This window comes from Convolutriloba macropyga, unplaced genomic scaffold, assembly GCF_964194025.1.
Source record: "Convolutriloba macropyga unplaced genomic scaffold, txConMacr16.3 SCAFFOLD_1197, whole genome shotgun sequence".
Classification (NCBI taxonomy): domain Eukaryota; kingdom Metazoa; phylum Xenacoelomorpha; order Acoela; family Convolutidae; genus Convolutriloba; species Convolutriloba macropyga.
Window position 1 is genome coordinate 55 of NW_027450978.1, and position 27,865 is coordinate 27,919.

The 27,865-nt window shown below is 35.4% G+C and overlaps 1 protein-coding gene across 1 annotated transcript in view; it reads right to left on the minus strand.

Annotated features, from left to right (window-relative positions):
• Window positions 1–439: 439 nt before the first annotated feature.
• LOC142356317 (angiotensin-converting enzyme-related protein-like) overlaps window positions 440–27,865 on the minus strand; it is a gene marked incomplete at its 3' end in the record, with an annotated part of 58,577 nt that continues 31,151 nt past the window's right edge. Inside the window, exons 4-7 of the mRNA XM_075408250.1 lie at window positions 7,766–7,891; window positions 6,613–6,863; window positions 4,696–4,863; window positions 440–605 (exon numbers count right to left, since the gene is read on the minus strand). Coding sequence (XP_075264365.1) covers window positions 440–605; window positions 4,696–4,863; window positions 6,613–6,863; window positions 7,766–7,891 — 711 coding nt within the window. The remainder of the gene's footprint in view (window positions 606–4,695; window positions 4,864–6,612; window positions 6,864–7,765; window positions 7,892–27,865) is intronic.

A 27,865-nucleotide genomic window follows, 5' to 3' on the forward strand; every position in this document is an offset into this window, starting at 1 on the left:
GTTGGAATCAACTATTGGTGATCGATATCACTGATTTCTCCCGACTCTTTTCTTTTCGTCTTATTGTGAAATCCTTACAACTAATATTTGTCAAGCTTTCATTCAAATTTGAAAAATTAGAGTTACAAAATCAGAAAATTCATTTTCCATCATATTTTTCAACCCCCTTATGTAGAGTATGCTTCAACTATATGTATTTTTTTAAATAAAGGCCATGGTACTAGATCAATGGTTTCCCCTAAAAATAACTTACCATAAAAAAGCAATTCAGCTAATTTTTCTAATTGTATCCGTCAAAACTTTTTTTTCTGAGGAAGAACTGTCAAGAGAAATTTTTCAAAAAAAATGTCAAAAACATCTAAAATTGGCTGGAAAGGTCTTAATAAGTGTAACCATTTTTGGCTGTCCTGCTCTAGTGTGGAAAACCAAATGTACGTACCATCGTAGAAAATATGAGTCATGTTGGCGTAGGCCATCAAATAGTAAACGTGGCCAATTTCGTGGTGTATTGTATAGAAATCCTTCGTGGTTGGCTCGCCACACATCATAATTCTGATGTCATCTCGAGGAATGTAAAAAAAGTGTGTTGTTGGGAAGCATTGGGCCTGCAAACATTGCATTTTTTATAATATACAAAACATTTGTAATCTGTTTTAAAAAACAGAAATTCCCTTAACTAAATCCCAGATTTGCTCTTTTGGTTATTCAATTCTCAATTCTTGAATTCTAACGGAGAGATATGTGAAGACTGGTAACAACCGTTAATTTTTCAATCATTTTTAGCAACCGTTCATTATTTAATCATTTGTAAGGAAAAACTATTTGTAGGCCTCTGCTCTAGTGCTCTAGAAAACAGCCAGTCATCGTTTACCATAACGAACGAAGCACTTTGACAATCCCATGCGAGTCTGTGAGTAGCACAGAATGTTCTAACATACCTCCTAAGTTGCTTCCTAAAAAATTGTTTCCGCCAGAAAAAATATTTCGTCAAATTGCCATTTAGATTGCCGTCAGAGGAAATTTTTGTTCAAATTTGCATTTTATTTGCCGTCAAAGGTTATATTCCTTCACAATTACGTTTTATTTGCCGCCAGATAATTGTTTTCGAAATTGCATCTTATTTGCCGCCAGAGAAAATACTTCTTCAAATTGCCATTTAATTTGCCGTCATAGGAAATGTTTCTTCAAATTTGCATTTTATTTGCCGTCAGAGTTAATGCTCCTTCAAAATTACGTTTTATTTGTCATCAGAGAGAATGATTTTCAAAATTACATCTTATTTTCCGCAAGAAATAAATTTATTTCAATTTGCCATTTAATTTGCCGTCATAGGAAATGTTTTTTTTTTTCGTTTTATGTGCAGTCAGAGAAAATTTCCTCCAAAATCATGATTTATTTGATGGCACAAAAAATGTTTGCTCAAATTTGCGATTTATTTGCCACCAGAGATATTGATTCTTCAAAAACCAAGTTTATTTGCCGTCAGAGAAAATCTTTCTTCAAAAATAATGTTTATTTGCGGTCAGAAAAAACAATTCTTCAAATTCTTTTACTGTCATGGAAAATGTTTCTTCAAAATTACATTTAAATTGCCGTCACAAAAACTATTTCTTCAAAATTACGTTTTAATTTCCGTCAGTGAAAACGTGTCAAAATTGCAATTTTATTTGCCATCAGAGAAAACTTTTTGTCAGATTTTTTTTAATTGCCGTCGGCAAAATTGTTTCCTCAAAATTAACCCTTATTTGCCGTCAGTGAATTTGTTTTGTCAAATTATTTAGGCACCCAGTACTTGTCTTTACTCAATAATTTTTGCAATTTTTGCTTTTTAATATATAAGGAAAACAATTAAAGAAAAGAATTGAACAAAAACATTTTAAAAAATTAAAGAATTTATAGAGTATTTTAATTATATAATGGTATGTAAGTAAAAATATGATTCAAGCAAATATTAACTAATGCATTCCAAGCCAAAAAATTACGTGTCGTCAAGGGTATAAAAGAGAAAACGCCTATAAAGGAAATCATCAAAAAAAACTTCAGACATCAGAACAGTAAAACATCAACTCAATTGACCAAAATAGGTTTTTGTCTTCTACAGCAACACAATCTTGTCTACTACAAAGTCATTTAAAATTGATTTCAAAAAACTAACCACTGTATAATATTTCATAGCAACTCGGGAAATTCAACCCATTGTAATGGTAGTGATGTCTTTGTAACCAGAAAAATACAAAAAATATATCAAATTTTCACAAAACTGCACAAAAAGAGACAATTTGCTTTAAGAGAAAACCTTTCCTGAGAAAAGATTTTTTCGCCGTCAGGGAAAATGTTTCCGCCAGATAAATTATGTTGTCAAATTGCTATTTAACTTGGCCTCAGGGGAACTGTTTCATCGAAGTTTCAATATTTTGCTGTCGGAGTGAATATGTCTTAAAATTCCCACTTTTTGTTACGTGTCGTCAAAGTAGATAAAGAGAAAAAAAGGCCTAATAAAGAATTCATCAAAAAATTGTTCAAGACTTCAGAAAACTAAAATATCAACTCAATTGAACGGAATAAGTTTTGTCTGCTATCGCAGCACAAATATTGTCTCCTACAGGGACATTTGAATTTTAACAACCGTATGATACCTCATGGTAATTTGGAAAAATAAACCCAAAATTTTTCTTCAAAAAAACAGATTTCATTTGTCATCAGAGAAAATATTTCCGTCAAAAAATTTTTTTTGTCAAATTGCCGTTTACGTTGCCCTTAGAAGAATTGTTTCATCGAAATTGCATTTTTTGCCGCCAGCGTAAATTGAACTTCAAACTGTCATTTTTTGTTCTCAGAGAAAATCATTTTTCAAATTTGCATTGTTTTTGTCGTCCTATAAAATTTTCTTCAACTTCACAGTTTAATTGCCGTCACAAAAACTATTTCCTGAAAATTATCCCTTATTTGCCGTCAGTGAAATTGTTTTGTTATTTTTTTGTGCTCCGAGTACTTGTCTTTACGCAATAAGTTTTGTGAACTGTGCTTTTTTAAATATAAGGAAAAGATATTAACGACCAATTGAACATAAAATTGGGGAAAATTAAAACATATATAGTGTCTTTTAATTAATATAATTGTATGTAATTAAAAATATGAGTCTAGCAAATATTAACGAATGCTTTCACAGCCAAAAGTACGTGTTGTCAAAGTTGTTGAAGAGAAAAAAACGCCTATTTAAGATTTCATCGAAAAAATTATTTCAGACTTCAGAAAAGTAAAACATCAACTCAATTGAACGGAATTAGTTTTGTCTACTACCGCAGCACAATTATTGTATCCTACAAGGACATTTGATTTTAATTTGAAAAAACTAACAACTGTATCATACCTCAGTGTAACTTCGGAAAATCAGCCCAATGAAAATGCCATTGATGCCTTTGCGAACACAAAAATACCATTAGTTATCAAGTATTCAAAAAATAGGACAAAAGAGGTCTGAACTTCTGAGGATGAATGGCAGTTTAACAACTTCTGGCATACTAGCGATGACATTATAAGCAATAATTCTGAAATAAAATAAAACCAAATTTTTGGTCCATGACAAAAACAAAAGTTCCAGGAAGGCCAGAGAGCATAAAAATTTTAATTGACTTTGAGAAAACTCAATTTTGTCGTTTCACTTTCTTTTTTGGAGAAACTATCTCTGTCGTCTGTTTTTTGCTCATCTGCAGATTTCAATTTTTGACTTTTGCTTTTCGTCAAGATCTCTCACAATGGCCACTTTGCTATGAACTATTCACTTTTTCTCTAATAACATGATGCCGAAATTCAGAGAAGGAACAAGCTTTTCACTAAATTTGTAACTCTGAAAAACCAAAATAGATTAAAAAAATTTCCTGAGAAAATGATTAAGATATTATGAACCTTGATAAAAATTTAACCCTTGAGAAAAATTTATGCAGTTATTATTTGATAGTTCGAATAACCGGATTCCTGATTTTCTTTAATTCGTTATCAGTTTAAAAAATAAACATTTACTTTTGAAAAATGCAACAGAGAGAAATAAAAGCATGAAAAGTTTTCCCCGCTTCGCCGCTTTATAAAGATTTCTTGACCTGATGTTTTTAAATAATTTTGTGAAACTGATTTTGTTCACAGCTCTTCGGATTTCAAATGGATGAATTTGGCAGAGCTTTTATTTTAGACTCCAGAAGTCAGAAAATGAGAGTTCAAGATTTTTATTGTTTCCTAAAAAAAGTGGTTTTTTCGATTATTCTTTTATTCCCTGAAACCTGATTTCTAAACACAAAGTTATAACTTTACTCGGCAATAATTTGAGTGGTTTTAAAAATCAGTAATGAATTGTAAAAATCAGTTTTTTCAATAATAAATTGAAAAAAATCGAACATTGTTTTATTCTCCCTTCCTTTTGCAATATATAAACGTAGATTTTTCTTGCAATACTTCCTGCTATCATAAAGTTTTTTTAAATTTGGTTGAACTAGACCATATATAGGCTTCATATAGACAAAATCAGCTATTTTTGAAGCTTGATTCCAAATGTTTAATATGCTGCTAAATATTTCTGATATCGCATGACACCAACCACGCAACTTAAACTAAGTGCACTTTGAGATTAAATAGAAAAAACACTCAGCTTGAGTGGTGATAGTTACACGTACTTCAGAAATTGTAATCTCAAATGTGACCTACCTTACCAGCAGGCCAGTCGCTCTTATGAAATTTAGAATTCTCGTAGAATGAAGCGGGTAATTCGGGAAAACCGAAGGACTGAAAAAACTGCTCAGCTAATTCAACGATCTTTGTGAAGTTCTTCCCATATTTTTCCTCCAGCTTGGGTTTCAAGTCCACTTCCACTCCCTGAAAGCAAGATAATTCATTTATAGTGTTGAAAACTACGAGTCTTTCGTATTATAGCCCCCCCCCCCCCCCCTAAGAGAGGAGAAAATATGAAGAGAGTGGTAAGAGAGGAGAAAATATGAAAAAAATTCAATTTTTTTACAATTTTAATATCAATAACAAAAAAACCGCTAAAATCAGCTTATTTATTTTATTTAGCGTACTTCTTGTTATTGATATAAAATTTGCATTAAAAATTAAATATATTTTTCATATTCTCTCCTCTTTCACCGCTGCATCTACAAGATACACATTACTCTAAAATGGGAAAAGACCCAAAATTATAATTAAATATTTTTAAAAAGTTTAAATTTTTAGTCTAATTAAGAGAGAGCAGTTCAACTTTTCAACTTTTAAGGTACAAAAGTGTAAGTCACATCCAAATATGTCTAATTATGTCTAATTATGTAATCATGTCTAATTAATGAAACTCAATCTTTGTTTTTATACAATTAGCGCTTCAAGGAAACTACATTAGCAATACTTGAATTCTATTCAATCTCTTAAGAGACACGAAAAATTTTAGCCCTGCTCAATTTCGACAAGGCCCGGAAAAATGCTTACGTAACGTTAAATTTTGTGACAATTTCACTCCCCAATTGCTTGCTTAGCAGTCGCTACTTTGAAATACATCTCCCCAGTTCACAAGACCAATAAAAAACGTTCAAAATGTTTTGGGAAGTGGCCACTTTTGTTACGTATATTTTTGAACAGTAATTTATCAAACTGACTGTTTTGAGAGTTTTCGATTGTTGGGCAAACGCAACATACGCTTTTGTACGAGAATGCCAATCTTGATAGTTCATTCAGGAAACTACCGTTTTGGAACTTCTTTGACCGATTTTATGATTGAGTCAACTCAACTAAAGATCCACTTTCAAAACAACGATTACGTAACCCGGGTCTATGTGTCAACGATAAAATTGGCTTTTCATTCGCTTTTCATCATACATGACAATTCTGCTGTACTTTTTTAAAAGTGCATTTCAGTCGAGTCAAAAGACACAGAGTTATAATACTCAATCATGACTTACATCTAAACGTCGAAAACTGTAATCGCCTAAATTTGCAACCAAAAACGCTTGTCTTCTAACTTTAACCGTAATAAAATACTTTTTCTTAGGTTTTAAAAAGCTCAAAAATTGTCATCTACTGAAAAACACTCAACAATTCTCCTAAAAACAGTGGATAAAAAATCTTTTATTATTTACGTTTAAAGAACGCTAAAAAAACTCTTGTCCAAAATTTAAAAAGAAAACGTTGAAAGATGGCCCTATTGTAAAATTAACGGTTCAATTTGACATTTTTGAGGTTTTAAAAAGGCTTAAAAACGGACTTTGGCTCGACACCAATTACTGGTGTGTATGTGTTGCTCGTTAAAAAATTCCTGGCCTCTGTATGTTTGAACGCACCATACCCCCTGTGTGCGCTCAAAATTGGTGTGCGTCATAAACGAGCACAAATAATAACCTCGACCTTGTTTGACTCTAAACAGAATGCTCGACCGTGTATTTATAGTCAGTATTGAATCCCCATTAGACTTTTTTTAAAATTAAGTCAAGTCTAGAGTTGAGCAACAATCCAAATTTTGGCAATTTCAATTCTTGATACATATTTATAATGTGTAAAACTTGAAATGAAATTGTGAAGATGGAATAATAAAAATTAAGTTTCAAACAAACGCATGTGAGAAATTAATGTGGTTTATACCTCATAAGGTAGAGCGATGTCCAACAGGTTCAAAAACACTTGTCCATGCATTTCTCGTGTCAGATGCGAGGGAATCAATCCTTTCTCCTCTATCAATTCGGGGTACTTTTCTCTCAACTTGAACCTGATGTAAGCGTGCAATTTCTGATAGAGGTTTTTCAAGTCTGCCGCAATTTGGTTTATTATCCCCTCGTACTCGTGCATATCTACTTCAAACATCTGCACCCATGCATGCGCTGCACTCTTGTGGCCTGCAAACAAGGTAACAACATGTTTACAGAGAATTATTGGCGAGAACAAAAAAAACAATAGAACCCAATTTTTTTAAGCTTTAAGCTAAATCCTGTTCAAAATATTATTGTTAGAGTTGTTCGTTTGAAAAGAAAAACGAGTTTTATGAAGAAGCAGTTCAATCAAGTATAGCCAATAGTTCAACTGTGGCGGATAGTTCAACTAGCCAATAGTTCAACTATAGAGTAATAAGACTGATATAAATGAAAAAAGCTATAGGAAAAATATTTAAATAATTTGATTTTCGAAGAATCACCTAAAATATGAGATCGCTTATCTCTATTTGTACGTTTATAATTCTTCTCTTTTCGTCATTCTTTGATGTTTGATTGAACGACAATAATTATCCCCTGATTAAAAAAGAAATTGAGCGACCCAAATTACTTTTTTTTAAAAAATTAAATTCTATGTTGCAGAACTGAAATACGAGAATTAACCTCATTATACTGATTTAATGATGAAACAATCTAAGACTGAAGACTTTTCTGTAATAATTTAATTATGGTCTAAAATTGAAATGACAGCTTGAAAATCCGGAAAACTGCGGAAATATTTGTTGACCTGATTCGACAAACTTTCTTGCGGCAGTTTTTATCGTGAAGTGAAAAGCTTATTTTTGCCTACCTTTCGCCTCAATATTGAAGAGTTCAATGAAAAGTTTTTAATAATCATACGAAAAGTTATTCTCATTCACGTCGAAGTGTACAACAAATTGATCAGATTAAATTGTGGACAGATAACATATATCCCCCATCATGGTAATTGTACCATAATGGGGGGCTACAATTTTATGGGGGGGGGGGGGCTATTATGGGAAAGACCCAAATAATGGCTTATAATAACAACAACAAAAACAACTTACCCGATATTTTTGCCCACTTATTGAGCAGATTTCTATACTCAATCATAGGCTCACGCAGTTCTGGTGCATATTTGTCCCGGAATTGATGCCATGTTGCGTTCCACAGTGGTTCACCCACTTTAATTTCTACAGGTATACAAACTAGCATCATTCACAACATTTTTGACATAAATAATTCTTCAAAAAAATCAATCGGCTGTTCCATTCGGCTGTTCCAATCAAGACAATTTACTCTAAAAATTTCTCGCGTGAAATCACCTGACTTTTTTCCGTGTGATGAAACTTAACACAAATTTTCGTGTGAAAAATGCGTATCGTGTGATTTTGCACGAGAAAATTTTCCTTGTGTAATAAAAAATCACACGATTTCTCGTATGCATGAGCGTATAAGGAAAATTAGCAATTTTTAATGAACATTTTTTGCGCGGCGCTACTCTGTTTAACATTTCCAGTCGAAAAGACTACAATGGTAGTAATAATCCGCAAATACACGCAATACTTTACTCCACCACACTGTTGGAGAATAAACAATCATCAATGAACTAACTCCTGTCATCCAATGAGAGTGGACAACCACTCGCAGCTCTAAATCTCACCCAATAAGACAAGAAGATGGATCAAATTTCGTGATCAAGAATTAACCGTTCAGCGTTCCTTAACTTTAGCTGTTCACTTTCATTAGCTTCCAATGGAGGCTATTAAGAAGTTTATATCATTTTTTCTCCTCACGATCAAAAGTTTTCAAGCTACGATGGTTGAACACTATTTTTTGTTTGAAATTCTGCTGAGGTAATTTTCCAATTATATTTGTGTTGAGAAAAACGTGAAACACTAATAAAGAGAGCACCTGTCTTTAATTGAAAGTTTGGTTGTCATATATTTCGTATTTATTGTCACCTCTTTTTTTGAAAAAATGAGAGAATTTTATGCTAGCTTAACTTTTTTTGTTCAGACAATGTTTGACTTTTTTGAGGGCATCCCAGGCTATCAGTTGTGTTATCAATTCTCTGCGTCTAGAATTTCACTACAAAAAGAATGTTTAGGAATTTTGCTTTTTGTAAGAAAAAAATGTTCATCATTTTCTACCCACAATTTCAGATATACTAGCTTAAGGTTTAATCAAATTTAGCTAAAATTTCGGTCAACCTTTGATCAATTTAGACAACTAGTGGTATTTTTAGTATGTTTCTTTGAGAAACAAGCATCTTAACGTTGTGTCATCGTCTCCACATAGTACGGAAATACAAAAATGAGTTTTTTTGGGAAAGAATTGCGACACATTTTTATCCAATCTTAAAACATTATTTTGAAATTTTGACACGTCTCTTCTCTGTATGATCCAAAGTTTTCAGCCTATATTCAATTAATTTAATTTAATTGTTTAATTCTTGAGAAATAGATTGAAATGTTTGAGATCTGTTGAAAAATAGTTAATTATTTAAAAAAATCCAAAAAAAAATAAATATTATAAAGATATTTTATATCGAACTAAAATTTTAAGAAAAATATAAAAATTTTGTTTGTAGCTTTCACTTTTCCTGTCTAATAAACTGACTTAACACCGATCAACAATGACTCAATCTGCATTTTGCACGTCCATGGACTCAACAAAACTTGAAAAAGTAATCGGATAAGTTTTCAGGCCTTTTAAAATTTTTGGCGCTCGTTATTTGCCGCTCATTATTTTTTTCTCAAATCTGTTTGATTCTTTAAAACAACAAAAAAATTTGGGATGTTAGGAGCAGCTCCACTTACTCAGTTAGCTATTTTTGAGTTCCAGTTTTTAATAAATTAGATTAATGTTTGAAGTCTTTTCTCTGAAAGAAATCATCATTATTTTTTTTGAATTTCTTGTTCGATTGGAATTAAAACTGGAGGGGATACATCAACAAGCATAACGGGTAATCATTTTGAGGCGGCTTAGTAAACACAAAAAATCTAGGGCGCAATTGGCTTTTTCTGAATAAAAAAGAAAAATCAGATTTTTGGTAGTTTTTTTGCGTTGTCGTGCTTTGACTGCAGTTTTTAGTTTTATCCCCCTTTCAAAACTAAATTGCTTCGTGGCTATTATTAAAAAAAACAAATTTTTTTCTTCTCTGCTTAGCTTCAACTAAGTGATTTACTTTTTGTGATTCAGATAACTTTTTGGTATTGAGGGTAAAGGTTTTGGAGAGAAGTTTCGACAGTTCTCCAATTCAAAACCTTTTTAGCGACTTGTCTGGTTGCCTTTAATAATGTTATTTGGGGTTCAAAAAAGACCGTTAGCTCTGCTTTCATTTTCGCTTACTTCTATGGCGAATACATGCTTGGAAATGACAGTCTTTTCTAATATGTTAACCGTCGCTCTGACATTGAGTTTTTTAATTAAAACAATATGGGACATTTGGAGTTTCAATTTATTTCTCTCTCTCTCTCTCTCTCTCTCTCTCTCTCTGTCTCTCTCTCTCTCTCTCTCTCTCTCTCTGTGTGTGTGTGTGTGTGCCCTTCTGTCTCTCTCTTTCTCTCTCTCTCTCTCCTTCTCTCTCTCTCTCTCTGTCTGTGTGTCTGTTCTAGTGTTTTTAACGTCATTTTTTAAGGAAAGGGATTTTAAATTTAAAGTCAAATGAAGTTAATTCGTTTATTCGCTTTTAAAGAACATTCCGTCTTGCTGTTCGAAACAAAAACAACTAACAAGTCTGAAAATCTTTTTAATTATTTATATTATTTACTTTTTGACCCCTCCTGCACGTAGCTGATAGTTCTATCTTTTTTTTCAATACTTTTTCAAATTTTGTAGTTTTAGTTTTTAGCTTTGATGCTCAATTAATAAAAAAAACATTTATTCCCGGAGTGTTCTACAGCATAACACTGTTAATTTACAATGTGCTTCAAAGAGTCACATCCACAGTGTTGTCACATAGAAAATCATGCATCAAGATTAGAAAATGAAAGAAAGTTGAGCCTTATATTTTCAGTGACATTTAAATATCAGGACGCTTTTACTTTAATTTTTTTTGTTCTTTATAAGAATTATTGGATTTAGAATCCTTGAGAAAGTGAGATCATTCTTTCTCAATTGTGTAACATCTTCTGCCGTAACACGAACAGAAGACGCCAGTAGTAAAAAAAAACTCAACCAAACGCTTTTTATTACTTTTTGTTTGAATTGCATTGCAGGTGTTGTTCCCCTAATTTTGCAAATTGCTAAAACAGATTGATTCCTTTCACATACTTTTTTCGCTTGTTTATACTGCTGTTGTCATTCATGTTGACTTCCACTTGCTATTTACCTATTGCGTTTTTTCGAAGTACGGCTTAGGCGATGTCGCACGAACAACCATCATAGAAACAGTATTTGTTTGTTGACCATTTACTCTATTTAATCTAAATAATAATGACAATGTTTTAAAAAACAATTGTTTTGTTTTCCAGTGTTTTGAATTTCTGAAACGATTTTTTACAGCTACGAAAAGCGCGAAATTTTCAATGAGTTCGCGAGACTTTTAGCTCCTGTTTCTATGTTAATCAATGGGTGAGTTTTCGATTACTTAGATGATATACAAAAACATAATTGTTTTATTAAAAACAACTTCAATGTCTACAGCCATACTTTCCAATGTTTTTCACAAAAACGTTCTTGCTGAGAAAATTATAGAAAACAAGAAACAGCTCTATTTGAACCAATAGTCATCAATTTGACTTATTAATGGCTAGAAATATATCATTTTCTCAAGGAATTGTAGAAAAAGACTATCAAAAAAATTTCAATAATGTGAAATTATCTAAGAGTTCGTGCTTAGGTTTACGTTTTGAATAAACCCTTCTGTTATTAACTATCATATTTAGAGTGCAAACAAAATTTTAAAAAAAGAAGACCAATAAGATTTCATGGCGCTTCTGAAAATTTTAGCTTTGCTCTGCTTTTTCTGTCTTTTGAATTTCATTTATATAAAATTATCTTCTTATCGTAGCAGCCTGATAAAAGCTATGTTTCTTGTTATCACAAAAATATCTGAAACAACATTTATGATGTATTTATTTAATAAATGGTATACTATAAATTTAAAGGCAGATATTGGCAGAATTCTGTGCCAGGAACAGAATATGGGAGCCCTCTTGTTCTTTTATATTCCTGCAGTCATTAAGGTTATGCAATTTTTTATCATATAATTGTTCCGACCCTCTTGAGGGGGGAGGAACTATATACTCAAATGGGTTTTTTTTGTTCCGTGAATTTTCGCCGCTCGATATATTCATCATAGATAGTTGAGACTGGTATCATTAGAAAGCTGGTCCAGCGTAGAATATGGAATTAAAAAGATTTTTTTAATTTTCGTTTTCTACAGGGAGTTATCGAGGTTTAAACTTCTGAGAAAAGAAGAGTGAATTCACGTTGTTTTTATTCACATTTTCCGGAAATTTTGCCTAAATTTTCGTCAATTTTGCTAAAATTTGTTATAACTTTTAAGAATAGTGTCGTTGATTTTATTTTTGAAGACGAACAAGCATTGTTGATTGTTTTGATTTAATTTTTTTGGTCAAAAAATCTGGATAAACATTTCAAAACTTAGCCTTTTTCATCAAAAACAGCACGAAATAAGCTACTTTAGTCCACTTTAATTAAATTTGGCGACAGTACCTCCCCAAACAACACTCATACAATCTTTGTAGACTCAGAGGGGGGCTATTTCTACTTCAGAGTCCGCTGAGAGTGCACTGTAGTTAAAACTTTGCCGTTTTTTGGTAACTTTACTCGTTGATTATCAAAAATGCAGAATTTATTTTGAGTTTTCAACTAACAAATTATCTATATCTACAACATTCGAAAAATTAATTGTTCCTAACGAACAATAAGTATTAGCAGGCCTAGTTTTGGGCCCTTCTTGGACTGTTACAATCCAAAAAAAATCGGATTGTAATCCGTCGGTCTTTTTTTTTTTAAAAAAAGACTTTTTTTTAATAAAAAAGAACAGAACATATCAAATCAAAGCTCAGGAGTGATAGGTCCAACCAATTCGCTTGCTAAGCAGCTCCAAGCTAATGCATTTGGTTTTTTAATTGAAAGTTTATGGTCGTTTCTTTTTTTAAAAATAATTGACTTTTCAATAAATAATGGCTTAATTAACTTTTCCTCTTTTTTTTTCTTACTTTGTTCAACTTACAGCTTAGTGTCAGCAAAAAAGACTGCTTCTTCTTTCTACTGATTTAACTTTTATTCGCGGTTGCAGTTTTAAGCCTGAAGTTATTGTTTTCTGGCTTTTTGATACTACAAGATTTCAGATTTTTGTTTGTTTTGATATTTGACAGTTTTTCACGTTTTCTAATTTTGTCACATTATCACATTATTGACAGTTCTCATGTTACCTTATTAGCACTTAGAATAAGGCACAGTTGAACATATTGAAAACCTGAAAGCTATACATCATCGTTTTAACGGCCTTGACGCCTCTTTCTTGAAGAAATCAATTGAATTTTTTAATTTTGTCTCTAAATGTCATTTATACTTTGTCGTTTCGGTCGTATGAAATTTCCTGTATAGTGATAGCTTTCATTGGCTTTTCATGGAAGAATAGAAGAACCGATATTCTGATATTAGTAGATAGCTGATGGCTTCCATGACTTTGAAAACAATCGTTTTCCAAAATTTAAAAAAAAAACTTAACTTCGCAATTTTGTTCTTTTTACGTTTCTTTTGTTACCTATTCTCGTCAATTAATTACAGGTCAAATATGACAATATGGGTGTCAAGGGAATAAAAGGGATTGGTGTCCCAAAATCTTTTTTTAAAGAATTTGTTATGACCTTACTGGCTTCGACACCGGTTTTTCACAAAAAAAAGTAAATTAATTTGATTTTTGTCATATTTGACGTTCTTTTTGTAGATGAAAGAAATATTCTGGATAATTACAGGTCTCGAGGGCTTCTTTTTCATGAATAAACGACCCTATTTAAATAGCTCTTTTTGTAATTAATGCCTTTCATGACATTGAATGTAATTTTGTTTCGAAAAAAAATTAAAAGTATTACATACTTTAGCACTTCGCTTTTTTGTCTACTTGTTACCTAGTCTTACTAATGAATGGCCACGTACTACATTATAGTTGTTTGAAGAAGGCGCAATCAAATATATTTTGAGTGCCAAACTTTGGCTTGACGGTTTTGACAGCGTTTTCTGGCAAGTTTCAATTGGAATTTTGTTTGTTCTTTGTTTTTCTTTTTAGCCGCTTTAAAAAATGAATAAGGACAGGTCCTAATGCCCTTCTATAGAAGCAGTGGTAATCGTAAATTTGTGGTAATATTAATTGATTCCTAATGGTATTTATTACTTTGAAGTTAACTGTTTCAAAAGAAAAGTTAATTTTTTTACTTTACTGTTTTTGTTCTTTTTTGTATAATTGTTACCAAACCTTTTTATGGACTAGTCGCATATGTTTTCTGGTGATGTATAAGTTATTTTTGTTTAGTTTTATGTTTATCTGACGGTATGTTGACTTTGTTATTAATTTTAGTTTTTAAGAGGGACATAAATTTTTTGATGTAATTAGTGTTTGTTGTTGTTGTTGTTTGATTTTGCTGTTCGTCTTGACTCACTTTCTGAGTTATTTGCTTTGGAGGCTATCTTTTCATTCATACAGAAATTTTTGAAAAAGACTTGGGCTTTTTTGGGATTCGCAAAAAATAATTTTTGGGTTTTTCTATCTGTTCCTCATTTGGTAGACAATTATGCCAAAATTGTGGATGGGCGGGGTCGGAACCTTATGTGCCATCGCACATTACCAAGCCGCCTTGTTGAGCATAAAGAATCAGTAAATTTGGAATGGAGTAAAATAGTAACTAGCTACACAAGAAGAGTTTTCACTACAAAACACAGCAGTAGTTTACTACCCAAGAGCATCTAGAAGTTTACGACGCAGTAACTCTTTATTCGTTTCTTAGGCCTGCTTATTTTTGTAAAAGACTTTGCTGAGCTGTTGAAAGAAAATGGTTGTCTGCACAGCAGCAGTTGCAGAGTGACTGCTCTGTTGTTGGTTTAGTACCCTTTAATGATTTTTTCCACGTGACTATGGTTATAGATGCAATAAAAACTACTAGTCTAACAAGGACTATTACAATGACTTCTAAAGTTTCCTTGACAACATAGAGCGAATGATTATGAACAAGAAATAAAGATGAGTTGTTCCACCTTAGAGAAGTCTTTTCTTCTCCTCCTGCGGTAGCTGAGCTCTAATATTGCCACTCCCAATTTCATTCTTCAAAAATCGCTCGTCATTTGGAAGTACTGGAATGGGGATTACTGCAGGCGTCTTTTGGGCTCTTTTTTGTCAGAACCTTTGCTGGTCGATTTCAAAAATCAAACTTGTTAATAGTTTCCATTAGTCAACCTAGTTTGTAATATTTTAGTTCGTCGCTGCCTTGAGCAATCAAAAATAATGACCTCGCTCAGATTTCTCTTTGAATCGTTATTCCAGTTTTCAACAAAATGGCAAAAACCTGTTTTTGGAATCTGTCGCAAATCGGATTGGGGTATGCTTTGGTTTGCGGTAAGAACTTTCTGGGACTGAAAAGTCTTCTTTGCATGATAAGAACGTGAGACAGAAAGTTTAGTTAGGAAGCGGACTGTGTTTTGAGGCAATGGCTTCCAATTTTCGTTCTCCAGCAGACATTAGTGTCAAAATCTTTCTATTGCTTTCACTATCTGTCCAAAAAAATCATATTGTGGTTAAAAGAACAAAGCAAAATTTTCCCCTAAGTGCCGGTTCCTGAACACCACATAATTTGCTGCATTCCAAGCACTGACAAATCGCTCCAACAATCCCTTGTTCGAGGTGCCGCAGTCAGATTGAGCTTGCATCTGATCTTTTATCAGACTAAAACGTCCTGATTTTTTAACTCAATGCCGCAAAATACTCCCAGGTCTAGACCTCGACTCATGAAAAGACAATGCTCGACAAAAATGTGCTATGAAAAGACCATACTGGACTCATTTGAGCTATGAAAAGACTTTAGCTGGACTTTAAGGCATTCTGGACTTTAGCTCGACTCAGATTTTTTGCAGAAGACTTTAGCTGGACCCTAAATTTTACAAAAGACTTTGGCTTGACCCAAAGTTTGTGCTGGACTTAAGCTCGACACAATGTTTGCAAACAAAGTCGAGTTAAAGTCTTTTCATGGGTCCATCATTAGTCTTTTCATGGGTCCATCATTAGTCTTTTCATAAGTCTGTTTTTCTGCCATTAACGTTTTGCGTGCAATATTGCATATAACGTAGTCAGCATATGTGATCATGCACCTTTTACGATTCAAAAGAACCATAAATACCTCAAAAACCTGCATTATTTTTTTAAAAAAAATAGCTGATAATTTTGGTAAGGAAAACAAACTGAATAGCGCCGAAAATTTTTCATGGCTAATGGGACTAGGACCAATATTCTTAAGCTAGCTGGTTTCATTGAATCAAGTAATGTGGTAATATACTCGATCTGAAAAAACTCTTTAACTTAAGAATTGACAAAACTCTTAAGGCTTTTGGCAGATTTCCAACTGATTCTTAAGTTGGACTGCTCTGGTGCAAAACTATTTAGTCCTGCTCCGGTTCTGCTTCTGTATGTACAGAAGCAGGAAAGAAATAAAAAATTTGAATATTGAAAAAAAACAGACTTATGAAAAGACTAATGGTGGACCCATGAAAAGACCTTCAGATAATTCTTTTCATGGAAGAATAGAAGAACCGATATTCTGATATTAGTAGATAGCTGATGGCTTCCATGACTTTGAAAACAATCGTTTTCCAAAATTTAAAAAAAAAACTTAACTTCGCAATTTTGTTCTTTTTACGTTTCTTTTGTTACCTATTCTCGTCAATTAATTACAGGTCAAATATGACAATATGGGTGTCAAGGGAATAAAAGGGATTGGTGTCCCAAAATCTTTTTTTAAAGAATTTGTTATGACCTTACTGGCTTCGACACCGGTTTTTCACAAAAAAAAGTAAATTAATTTGATTTTTGTCATATTTGACGTTCTTTTTGTAGATGCAAGAAATATTCTGGATAATTACAGGTCTCGAGGGCTTCTTTTTCATGAATAAACGACCCTATTTAAATAGCTCTTTTTGTAATTAATGCCTTTCATGACATTGAATGTAATTTTGTTTCGAAAAAAAATTAAAAGTATTACATACTTTAGCACTTCGCTTTTTTGTCTACTTGTTACCTAGTCTTACTAATGAATGGCCACGTACTACATTATAGTTGTTTGAAGAAGGCGCAATCAAATATATTTTGAGTGCCAAACTTTGGCTTGACGGTTTTGACAGCGTTTTCTGGCAAGTTTCAATTGGAATTTTGTTTGTTCTTTGTTTTTCTTTTTAGCCGCTTTAAAAAATGAATAAGGACAGGTCCTAATGCCCTTCTATAGAAGCAGTGGTAATCGTAAATTTGTGGTAATATTAATTGATTCCTAATGGTATTTATTACTTTGAAGTTAACTGTTTCAAAAGAAAAGTTAATTTTTTTACTTTACTGTTTTTGTTCTTTTTTGTATAATTGTTACCAAACCTTTTTATGGACTAGTCGCATATGTTTTCTGGTGATGTATAAGTTATTTTTGTTTAGTTTTATGTTTATCTGACGGTATGTTGACTTTGTTATTAATTTTAGTTTTTAAGAGGGACATAAATTTTTTGATGTAATTAGTGTTTGTTGTTGTTGTTGTTTGATTTTGCTGTTCGTCTTGACTCACTTTCTGAGTTATTTGCTTTGGAGGCTATCTTTTCATTCATACAGAAATTTTTGAAAAAGACTTGGGCTTTTTTGGGATTCGCAAAAAATAATTTTTGGGTTTTTCTATCTGTTCCTCATTTGGTAGACAATTATGACAATCATGGGTCCATCATGGGTCCTCATTTGGTAGACAATCATGGGTCCATCATTAGTCTTTTCATGGGTCCATCATTAGTCTTTTCATAAGTCTGTTTTTCTGCCATTAACGTTTTGCGTGCAATATTGCATATAACGTAGTCAGCATATGTGATCATGCACCTTTTACGATTCAAAAGAACCATAAATACCTCAAAAACCTGCATTATTTTTTAAAAAAAAATAGCTGATAATTTTGGTAAGGAAAACAAACTGAATAGCGCCGAAAATTTTTCATGGCTAATGGGACTAGGACCAATATTCTTAAGCTAGCTCGTTTCATTGAATCAAGTAATGTGGTAATATACTCGATCTGAAAAAACTCTTTAACTTAAGAATTGACAAAATTCTTAAGGCTTTTGGCAGATTTCCAACTGATTCTTAAGTTGGACTGCTCTGGTGCAAAACTATTTAGTCCTGCTCCGGTTCTGCTTCTGTATGTACAGAAGCAGGAAAGAAATAAAAAATTTGAATATTGAAAAAAAAACAGACTTATGAAAAGACTAATGGTGGACCCATGAAAAGACCTTAACTCGACTTTGCTGGTTATTAAAAGACTAATGCTCTACCCATGAAAAGACCTTAGCTGGACTTTCTTCGTTATGAAAAGACTTTAGCTCGACCCATGAAAAGATATTAGCTCGACTTTTACTAGGAACCTCGACCGTGTAATTATAGTCAATATTGGCCCCCCCTACTAGACTTTTAAAGTCTTTTCATAAGTCGAGGTCTAAGCCTGGGTTTACGGTAAGAACTTTCTGGGACTGAAAAGTCTTCTTTGCATGATAAGAACGTGAGACAGAAAGTTTAGTTAGGAAGCGGACTGTGTTTTGAGGCAATGGCTTCCAATTTTCGTTCTCCAGCAGACATTAGTGTCAAAATCTTTCTATTGCTTTCACTATCTGTTCAAAAAAATCATATTGTGGTTAAAAGAACAAAGCAAAATTTTCCCCTAAGTGCCGGTTCCTGAACACCACATAATTTGCTGCATTCCAAGCACTGACAAATCGCTCCAACAATCCCTTGTTCGAGGTGCCGCAGTCAGATTGAGCTTGCATCTGATCTTTTATCAGACTAAAACGTCCTGATTTTTTAACTCAATGCCGCAAAATACTCCATGAACACCAGCTCTGCGCCAATCAAGTTCGTCTGGTTGTCAATTCTGATTAACTCTATCAGCTCGCCTTTTCGAACTTTGAAGCATATAGTTGCGCGCAGCCTTCAGTCATTTCTCTGTATCTACTTTCGCAACTATCTCTATATCCACGTCTCGTTTTTTTTACAAGAGAACAGCAATACTATAGCTCTCACTTTCCATGCCCTATTTTTATAGTAGTCTACTGAGGCTGTTGGATGTTGGGTTATGGAGTTTCGCAAGCGGAATAAAAAGCGTTTTAAACTAAGTAAAAGAATTAATTTCTCAAAAAATGAGAGAATAACAAAATGATATTTTACAGAAGAATTTAGAGATTTACAGGAGAGATCTGATTAGTAGATCAAGATGGTGATTTGAATTTGGGGATGAAAAAGGACTCAAAAATCAGCTGTATATATACCCATTATCAGTGTGAAAAATTCAAGATACAAAACTAATCTTAGCACCGTGATTAATGGTGGGGGTCGCAAGGGTTACCCAATATGGTTTGCTTCTGCAAATCAGTCGCAAAGGGAACCATAAATGGATTGCATTTGCACTTTTCTAAGAATTTATTCACACTTCCGGAGATATCATCATCATTTAATACATGCTGGGAAGATTTTACATCAATTAATCTAACTCTAATAATAGTTATCTAGATTCACCAATTTGAACCGAATATTGATTCTCATCACCATTTCTTGACGATTCATTTATATAATTTCTTTGATCAGAGTCATATTGCTTGTCTTTCTAATCTGGTAAGTCAAACTTTTTTTCTAATTCTCACTAAGTTTAAGACTATAGTTTGATTGATATTCTAACACCCCCACTCAGACTTGAGCTGATTGCGTAGAGTCTGTTCCCATTAAAACTGCTCTGAATGTTTCGACTTTCGAAACGGGTAAGGACTTTGTGAAGATGTCCGCTGCTATTTTGTCTGTTGGGACGTAATGAATTGAAATAGTCCCATCCTCAGTCTTGTCACGAATGAAGTGAAACTTTGTTTCGATGTGCTTGCTCCTTTCGTGCATGACTGGGTTTTGGCAAAGTCTGATACAACTTTGGTTGTCCTCTCCAATTGCTATTGGACGTTTCTGTTGGATGCCAAAATCCTCTAGAAGTTGTTTCAGGTAGAGTGCTTCCTGAACTGCTGCTGCCATGCCCTGATATTCTGCTTCTGATGAAAAAAGAGCAACTGTGGCCTGCTTCTTGACACCCCAGCTGAGTGTTGCGCCACGTCCGTTGAGCTTGAAGTAATAGTTGTTGATTTTCTGTCGTTCACGTCTCCAGACCAGTCTGCATCACTTTCCCCCCACTAAATCATAACTAGCCTCTTTTGTGTAAGTAAGTTTTAAACATTTTGAACCTTGAAGATATCGCAGAAGTCGTTTTCCGCACATCCAGTGTTGATTGGTAGGTGCATTCATGTGTCTGGACAGAATGTTGACTGTGAACATGATGTCTGGCCTCGTCTGTTTGGCCAGATACAGAAGTGATCCAACCAAGCTTCTGTAGATCCTCTGGTCCACTTCTTCGTCTCCGTTCTGTGTTGTCTGAACTTTCAAATTCAAATCAACTGGAGTTCTTGAGGGTTTGCATTCATCCATTTGAAACCGCTCAAGCATTGTTTTTATGTAGCGTTCTTGGTCGACTTTGACTTTGCCCTCTTCTCGTCTGATTCTTAGACCCAGAAACCAGTGTAGTCTCCCTATGTCTTCCATGTGAAAGGTTGCTTCTAGTGCCTTCTTGACATCAGAGACCACTGTCATACTACTTGATGCTACTATGATGTCGTCAACCCAGACCAAAATGAAGGTGTGATCCTCTGCCTCTGATCTTGCGAACAAGCAGTGATCGTTCCTGCTTCTGGAGAACCCCTGTCTCAGTAGGAAGTTTGCCAATTCTTTGTACCAGTTGTTAGCAGCCTGTTTCAAACCATAAATTGATTTATTTAGTCAACATACTAAGTTCTCTCCATCTGATCCGCGTTTTACAAACTCCTGTGGCTGTTCCAGATACACTTCTTCCTCGATTGGTGAGTGCAGGAAAGCAGTCTTGACATCAAATTGGTGCATCACATGGCCCTGCTTCGCTGAAGTAGAATCCTGAATGTCTCTGGCTTACAGGTAGGCGCAAAAGTCTCAAAGTAGTCCAGTCCTTCCACTTGTTTGAAGCCTTTTGCCACATAGCGCGCTTTGTATTTGTCCACTTGACCACTGGGTCCCAATTCCACTTTATAGATCCATTTGCCCGGTATGACGTCCCTGTCTGTGGGCGGTCTCACTAGGTTCCAAGTCTCGTTGTCTTGGAGTGCCTTGACCTCGTCCTTCATTGCCCGGTGCCACTGGTCCCAATCGTCACCTTGCTTGGCTTTGTAGACTGTTTTTGGTTCCACATTTTCGCCCTCAGTCACAGCAAGATGGGTCCTGACTTCTCCAAAAAATTGCGGAACATTCCTTGCTCGTGTCCCTCGTCTGGGCTCTGCTCTGTCCGCGTGTTCCAGTGCATCTTCATTGAAACCAACTGTCTCTAACTGTGAGAAGTCTTCTGTGTCACTGTCTTCCAGTGACTCTGAGTCTCTGTAACTCCCTCTTGTTGCAGTAGATCCTTCATCTAGTGCTGTTTCTCCAACATCTGAGGCCTAGGGTCTCAGTGTTGTTTCTTGAGTATTCACGCTCCCTGCGTCATGCCACTCCTCCTTTATTGCAGTAGATGTGTCCTGTCGTTCTCTGTTGTCATCATCTTGATGACCATCATCTGGGCGCCAGATTCCCAGTTCCGACCCATCATCTAGTAGGTCAGCCGTTTTTTTGTTGTCAGGGATTGAGCCCACTTCAGACTCCTTGATGATCACATCTCGAACTGCCATCACCTTGCGTGTGTTGGGTATGTACACCAGGTATCCGTTTTCTCCTTCAGTGTAACCCACAAACTTTCCTTCCAGTGCCTTGGGTTCAAATTTGCTGACTTCTCTGTCCCTCTTCCTCATGAAGACTGTGCAACCAAAAATAGATAATTTACTAATTGAAAGCTTAGGTTTTATACCTCTCATCAGCTCTGCTGGGCATTTTTCTTCTCCTCGTCTCACAACCAAGTTTCTGATCCTTGCTGCGTGAAGAATTGCTGCTCCCCACATCATCTTGGGAAGTCCTGAGTCAATGAGCAAACATCTTGCCATCTCCAGCAGTGTCCTGTTGCACCTCTCAGCTAACCCATTCTGTTGTGGCGTCTCTGGTATGGTCTTTTCCTGTAGAATGCCTGCATCTAAGCAGTACGTCTTGAACTGCTCTGAGAGAAACTCCTTCGCATTGTCTTGCCTCAGCTTCTTGGGCTTCCCCACACTGAGAAAAAATTTCTTCAGGCTGGCCAGTGCTTCACTCTTTGCCTTAAGCAAGTCCACAAACACAAACTTCATGTACTGGTCTGCAAACACTATGCAGAACCGGAACACTGACAGTGACTCTACTCTGAAAGGTCCCATCACGTCTGTGAACAACCTCTCCAGCTTCTCTTCTGCTTGGGTCTCTGCCACTCTTGGTACTGGAGTCTTTGTGATCTTGGCCAATGCACACACATTGCATACATCATCGAGTTCCCCCACTGTCTCTGGTGCATTCTTGACCACATCCTCTTGATTCAAATGACCCAATCGTCTGTGCCACTTCCTTGCACTGTCAAGTTTCACGCTGTTGGAACTCATCTTGAATTCTAGAACGCTGCAGGGTAAGTAAAACAAATTATTTTCTTGTGTTAGTTTTACCCGAGTTCCCTTCTGAAGTTTCATGCAGCTGTTTCCTCTCTCGAAAGTGAAGCTATGTCCCCACTCCGTGCATCTTGAGATTGATAGGAGGTTCGAAGAATAGTCCGGCACACACAGAACATTTTTGAGTTCGCATTGGAATTCCCCTTTGTTTGAGGGTATGCTGATCCTCACACAGCCTCTGCCCACCACTCTGGAAGCCTCTCCGTTGGGATTTCTGACCACTGGTTGAATGGGCACAAAGTCCAGGAACGCATCGATGTTCGTCACTATGTGATCTGTACAACCACTGTCCCCTAGCATGCCTGCTGTCTTCCACTGGGTAAGAGCTGCCCAGCATTCCTCGTCTGGTGTAGCCAATGTTGGACCCATTGCCACTGACTCATGTTTGCCTCCATCTTTTTCTCTTGCATGCCCTGTCTAGGTGACCCTTCTCACCACACTTGCTGCATTGTGCTGTCTCCTTCTTCCTGCAGTCCTTGGCAAAGTGTCCAGGGATCCCACACACAAAGCAGTTTCCTTTCGTGGGTCCCTTCTTGAAGTCACGCTTCACTGCCAGTGCCACTGAACCACTTTGTCCCTTGTGTCTCTGCACCGTGCTCTCATGAAAGTTCTGCAGCCTTTTCTTCAACTCTCTGAAGTTCGTTGCCGGGTTGAAGCTTTCCTGTATAACAAAACTTTCATACCTCATTGGCAGACCATTGAGGACCAAGGCGTTGAAGAGGGTCTCTGAGACTGCTTCCCCTGCTTCTTGTAGCCTTGTGAGCAACTCCTGTCCTCTGATGAAGAAGCTGTCCAAATCCTCAGAATCCTCGAGCTGCAGTCGAGCAAGCTGTGCCACTAAAGTCATCACTGTCGGCGTCTCCACACTCTGAAATCTCTCTTGCAAAAGCTTCCAAGCCTTTGCTCCATCTCCAATGCCGTCATCTCCCACACAGTCATGTCTCATCAGCATGAGGGTTGTTGCATCTAGAGTCAGTGCCAGATGGCACCACACATTGATCCGTTTCTCCTTGATGTCTGCAACTTCCTTCTCATATGCATCCTTCAGCACCTTGTGGTTCTTCTTCTCATCATTGGTTGCCCCATTGGCCAGTGGCGCAGGCTCATTGGGTTGCTCCTCTGTCCCCAGTAGTGATTTGTAGAGTCCCTTCGTCTGCATCATTGCCACAAACCTTGTGCTCCAGATTGGAAAGTCCTGTGCCTTTCCTGTGTAGGTCAGCAGCTTCACTGTCTGTTGATCCATTGAAGTTTGAGTAGGCAAAACAGTTGTGAAAAGAAAAGGTACTAAGCAGAAAAGGATTATGACTGTCAACAACAATGTGGTTTTGTTTTGGAAATCAATTTTATGACTTAGAAAGTTGCTGGGCCCATAACCTGTTGGGTTATGGACTTTCGCAAGCGGAATAAAAAGCGTTTTTAACTAAGTAAAAGAAGTAATTTCTCAAAAAATGAGAGAATAACAAAATGATATTTTACAGAAGAATTTAGAGATTTACAGGAGAGATCTGATTATTAGATCAAGATGGTGATTTGAATTTGGGGATGAAAAAGGACTCAAATATCAGCTGTATATATACCCATTATCAGTGTGAAAAAGTCAAGATACAAAATTAAACTTAGCACCGTGATTTATAGTGGGGGTCGCAAGGGTTACCCAATATGGTTTGCTTCTGCAAATCAGTCGCAAAGGGAACCATAAATGGAATGCATTTGCACTTTTCTAAGAATTCATTCACACTTCCGGAGATATCATCATCATTTAATACATGCTGGGAAGATTTTACATCAATTAATCTAACTCTAATAACAGTTATCTAGATTCACCAATTTGAACCGAATATTGATTCTCAGCACCATTTCTTGGCGATTCATTTATATAATTTCTTTGATCAAAGTCATATTGCTTGTCTTTCTAATCTGTTAAGTCAAACTTTCTTTCTAATTCTCACTAAGTTTAAGACTATAGTTTGATTGATATTCTAATATTGGAAAACCTATTGAGCGAACAGATTTTACCTTTTTTCTGCGTGTAACTCAGCCATCGATGGAACCATTGTTTCAACTCTTGGGAATTGTTCAGCTTTTTTAACGTCAGAAAATTTCGATAACGTGATGTTTCAAATGCAACAAAATTGAATGCTTTGTGTTGAAGCACAGTCATCTTCAATCAGTTTTGCGTTTGGTGGTAATAAGTCCCTCTTTGTCAGTAACGGTAAAAAAAATTTAAAATAATACTCTTTAGAGTAATTTCATGTTGAGCTTCTTGAGATATAAACAGTTCGCATTATGTATTTGATTCAAAACCCTTTTAATGCTTGTCACTGTTAGACATGAGTAGCCTACCAAATTTTTCTACTTTCAAATACGAAGTCGATTAAGCATCCTAAAGATTGCAAATGTAGACTCACCACTGCACACGTCATGCCTTCAGATGATTTATTAAATAAATGAAGCTCATTTCTGTCCTTTTCTGTTTTCAAGTATCCTCTAAGGATTATACCATGAGCTGCAGTATGACACAGTCCCTTCCATTTCAAGACATCGGTTCCATTACCTGGCTCCACTTCATTCTCCTTATGCTGCATTTTTTTAGCCAAGATTTTCATAAGTAATTGTCTTTGTAAACACTAAATGGAAAAATCCATTAAAGTAAAAAACCAAAGAAACCTGAAAAAATATATATTACTTCGGGTTATTGGGCATAAAAAGTTCTCAGGTTACTTCTACAGATTTGGACAAAACCATCAGTAACAGTCCATTGAAGCCAAAATTTCAGATGATCTCTCTGGATTTAGCACAACAACAACTAACTTAGTTTTGCAGGAGAAAATTGTTCCAGTCTTGCTGCGTTCGCTTCATAGTTGCTCTTTTTATATTTCTTCAGATCAAACCATTGCTGTCTCAGGAGAGCTTGTAGCTGATTTAACACTTCAATATGTTTTTTTGAAAAGTTTCTCGATATTTGATTAAATTTTACCAAAGAAAGTTGTTTAAGTATGACTTGCAGCCTCAGTATGTTTTTTTAATTAGCGGTGCCAACAAAACTGAAAGCGTAATAAGCAAAGATTGGGTAATATTTTGCTCCACAAACCGCGATTTTGATAGTCATATAATTGCACCACTTTGTATTTCTTGGTCTCTTTATAGTCTCGAATAGTTTCTGTCCTATCCATGTACTGGCACTTGCTGAAAAATTGATTCAATTTTGACAGCCAGGGCTGTTTTTCATCCACAAAATGCAAAAACTGTTGCAATCAGCTTCTTCTGTTAACCAGGTCAGGCTAGTAAATTTTTACATAAGCATCCTTCTTTGCATTTCCAAGCAGCGTTGGAAGAACGTGCATTTCGTATTAGCTGTTTGGGTTTAGCAGCAAAAGCTTTAATTTTACCAGATTCTCCTTGAAATCTAATTAATTGTTTCTTTCGCGAATCCAGTCTCAACGTCTGTAGCGGCTGACTCTTGACAAATTTAAAATCAGAGTTCCCCTTGAATCGTCCCTCTAATTAGTAAATTTGACCCAATGATACACTGTAATTAGCGCTGTTTGACGCTCGTTAACTTCAGAAGGTGTTTCCACTTTAATTGCTGTTGGCAAGAGTCTACTGATTTCTCATCCAGATCCTATTGAGACCGCAAAAGATTCAGTAAGTGTTCATCTTTTAGTCCCATGATTTTTATAGTTTAAACATCTTTGCAGTGCATTCAGAACGAAAATAAGGCAAACTTTGTTCAATTTAAGTGCTGTTTGGAGCTTTGTTTCAGTTCAATGGAGCCATAATTTGTATTTCCCAAAACAATTGGTGATTGTATAAGCTTCTGAAGTATTTGCACCGTTGAAGGGAGTGCTGTGTTTCTTAGAGGAAGTTTTTGTAGATTCAAGATGTGATTTTCATGTTTGCGAGCTACATTACGCGCAACATTGGTTGCTTGGGCTTGCACCTTCTCTTGAACCCTTTGGTTAATAAACGATTTGTGTAATTCACTATCGAAAAAAGTCTAAAAATCAAGTCAGTTCCAAACCCCCTGAGTTGAGAAAAGAGCTAACTTCAGAAAACTTCAAATTTTCCTAATTGATTTAATGCCGTGGCGCTTACGATTACAGAGTTATCACCCTCGTCTTTTTGAATTACTGAGGGAATTAAACACTTGTATATTTGGAAGATTAATTTAAAACGCGTTGACCTTGCTATCTTTTTCTCAGCTGATACATTTACAAGTGATAATCGTTTTCTTCATTAAAGGAAACATTTCAACTTGATGTGAGCTATCAACTAGAGGGAGTTGGTTGCGTTGCATTGGCTTTGTTTCTTTTTGACATTTGAACTTGTAGTGGAGCTCAATGTTTGGCAGTACTCAGGCAACTCCAATGAGTTTCCGCTAAATTTGTTCAATTAAAATTTAGGCAAACTGCTGATGCTTCAACGTCCGGTTTTGAATCAAACAACAACTTTGGGAAAATGATATTCGACGATGATTAACGGTCAAGAGCTTTTAGATAGCGTGAACAGTGGATTTGCTTTGGTTGTTTTGGGCTTAGATTGATGCAAGTCTTAGGTCAAATGGTTTTTCGTGTCTTCATTTTCGTGTCAGCCCATTCTGCGAGATCTAATTTCTTATGAAGCCAATTGCAGGGTGATCTGCCAAAAGTTTTCCTTGATTACGAACGTATATCATCAATTTCCAATGTAATTTTTTGGAAATGGCATTCTAGCTCAAGCTCTATGTCCCAAAGTTGATAATGCAATTCCAGTAGTTCATCTGTCATTTTAACTCGAGCGTCCTCCTATCAAATTTCGGTCGGTTGCGTCAAAAACTTATTCGAATTCAAATTTGAGGGCTTTTATCTTTCATCTTTCCTTCGTTCCGTTGAAGATGTGTCCGTGGCATTGTTTCTATTTCGATTGTTGGTTTGTACATTACGTGTAACAATTTTCACTGTCTTGTTGCCTGTCTTTTCTCTTTTATGTTTCCCTTTTGACTGAAAGACAAAATTTTTAACCTGCTGAATTTTTGGAGTGAATTATTTGATCAATGAATTATTTGCAGTGAGTTCCGCTTCGATGGGCTGAGGAACTAACTGATCTTGAGTAGTGGATAAAACAAGGGATTCAACCACCAGTAAAATTTGTCCCTTTCTCGTAACGCTAATCGCGCATGTCGAATCGGGACAAATTTTACTGTTTGTTGAATCCCTTGTTTTATCCACTACTATATATTAGCTCTATATTCACTTCTTTTATATTTTAAATCTGTCATTTCTTGTCTCACTTAGTGCAAGCCACTAGTACAGAGTTAAGCA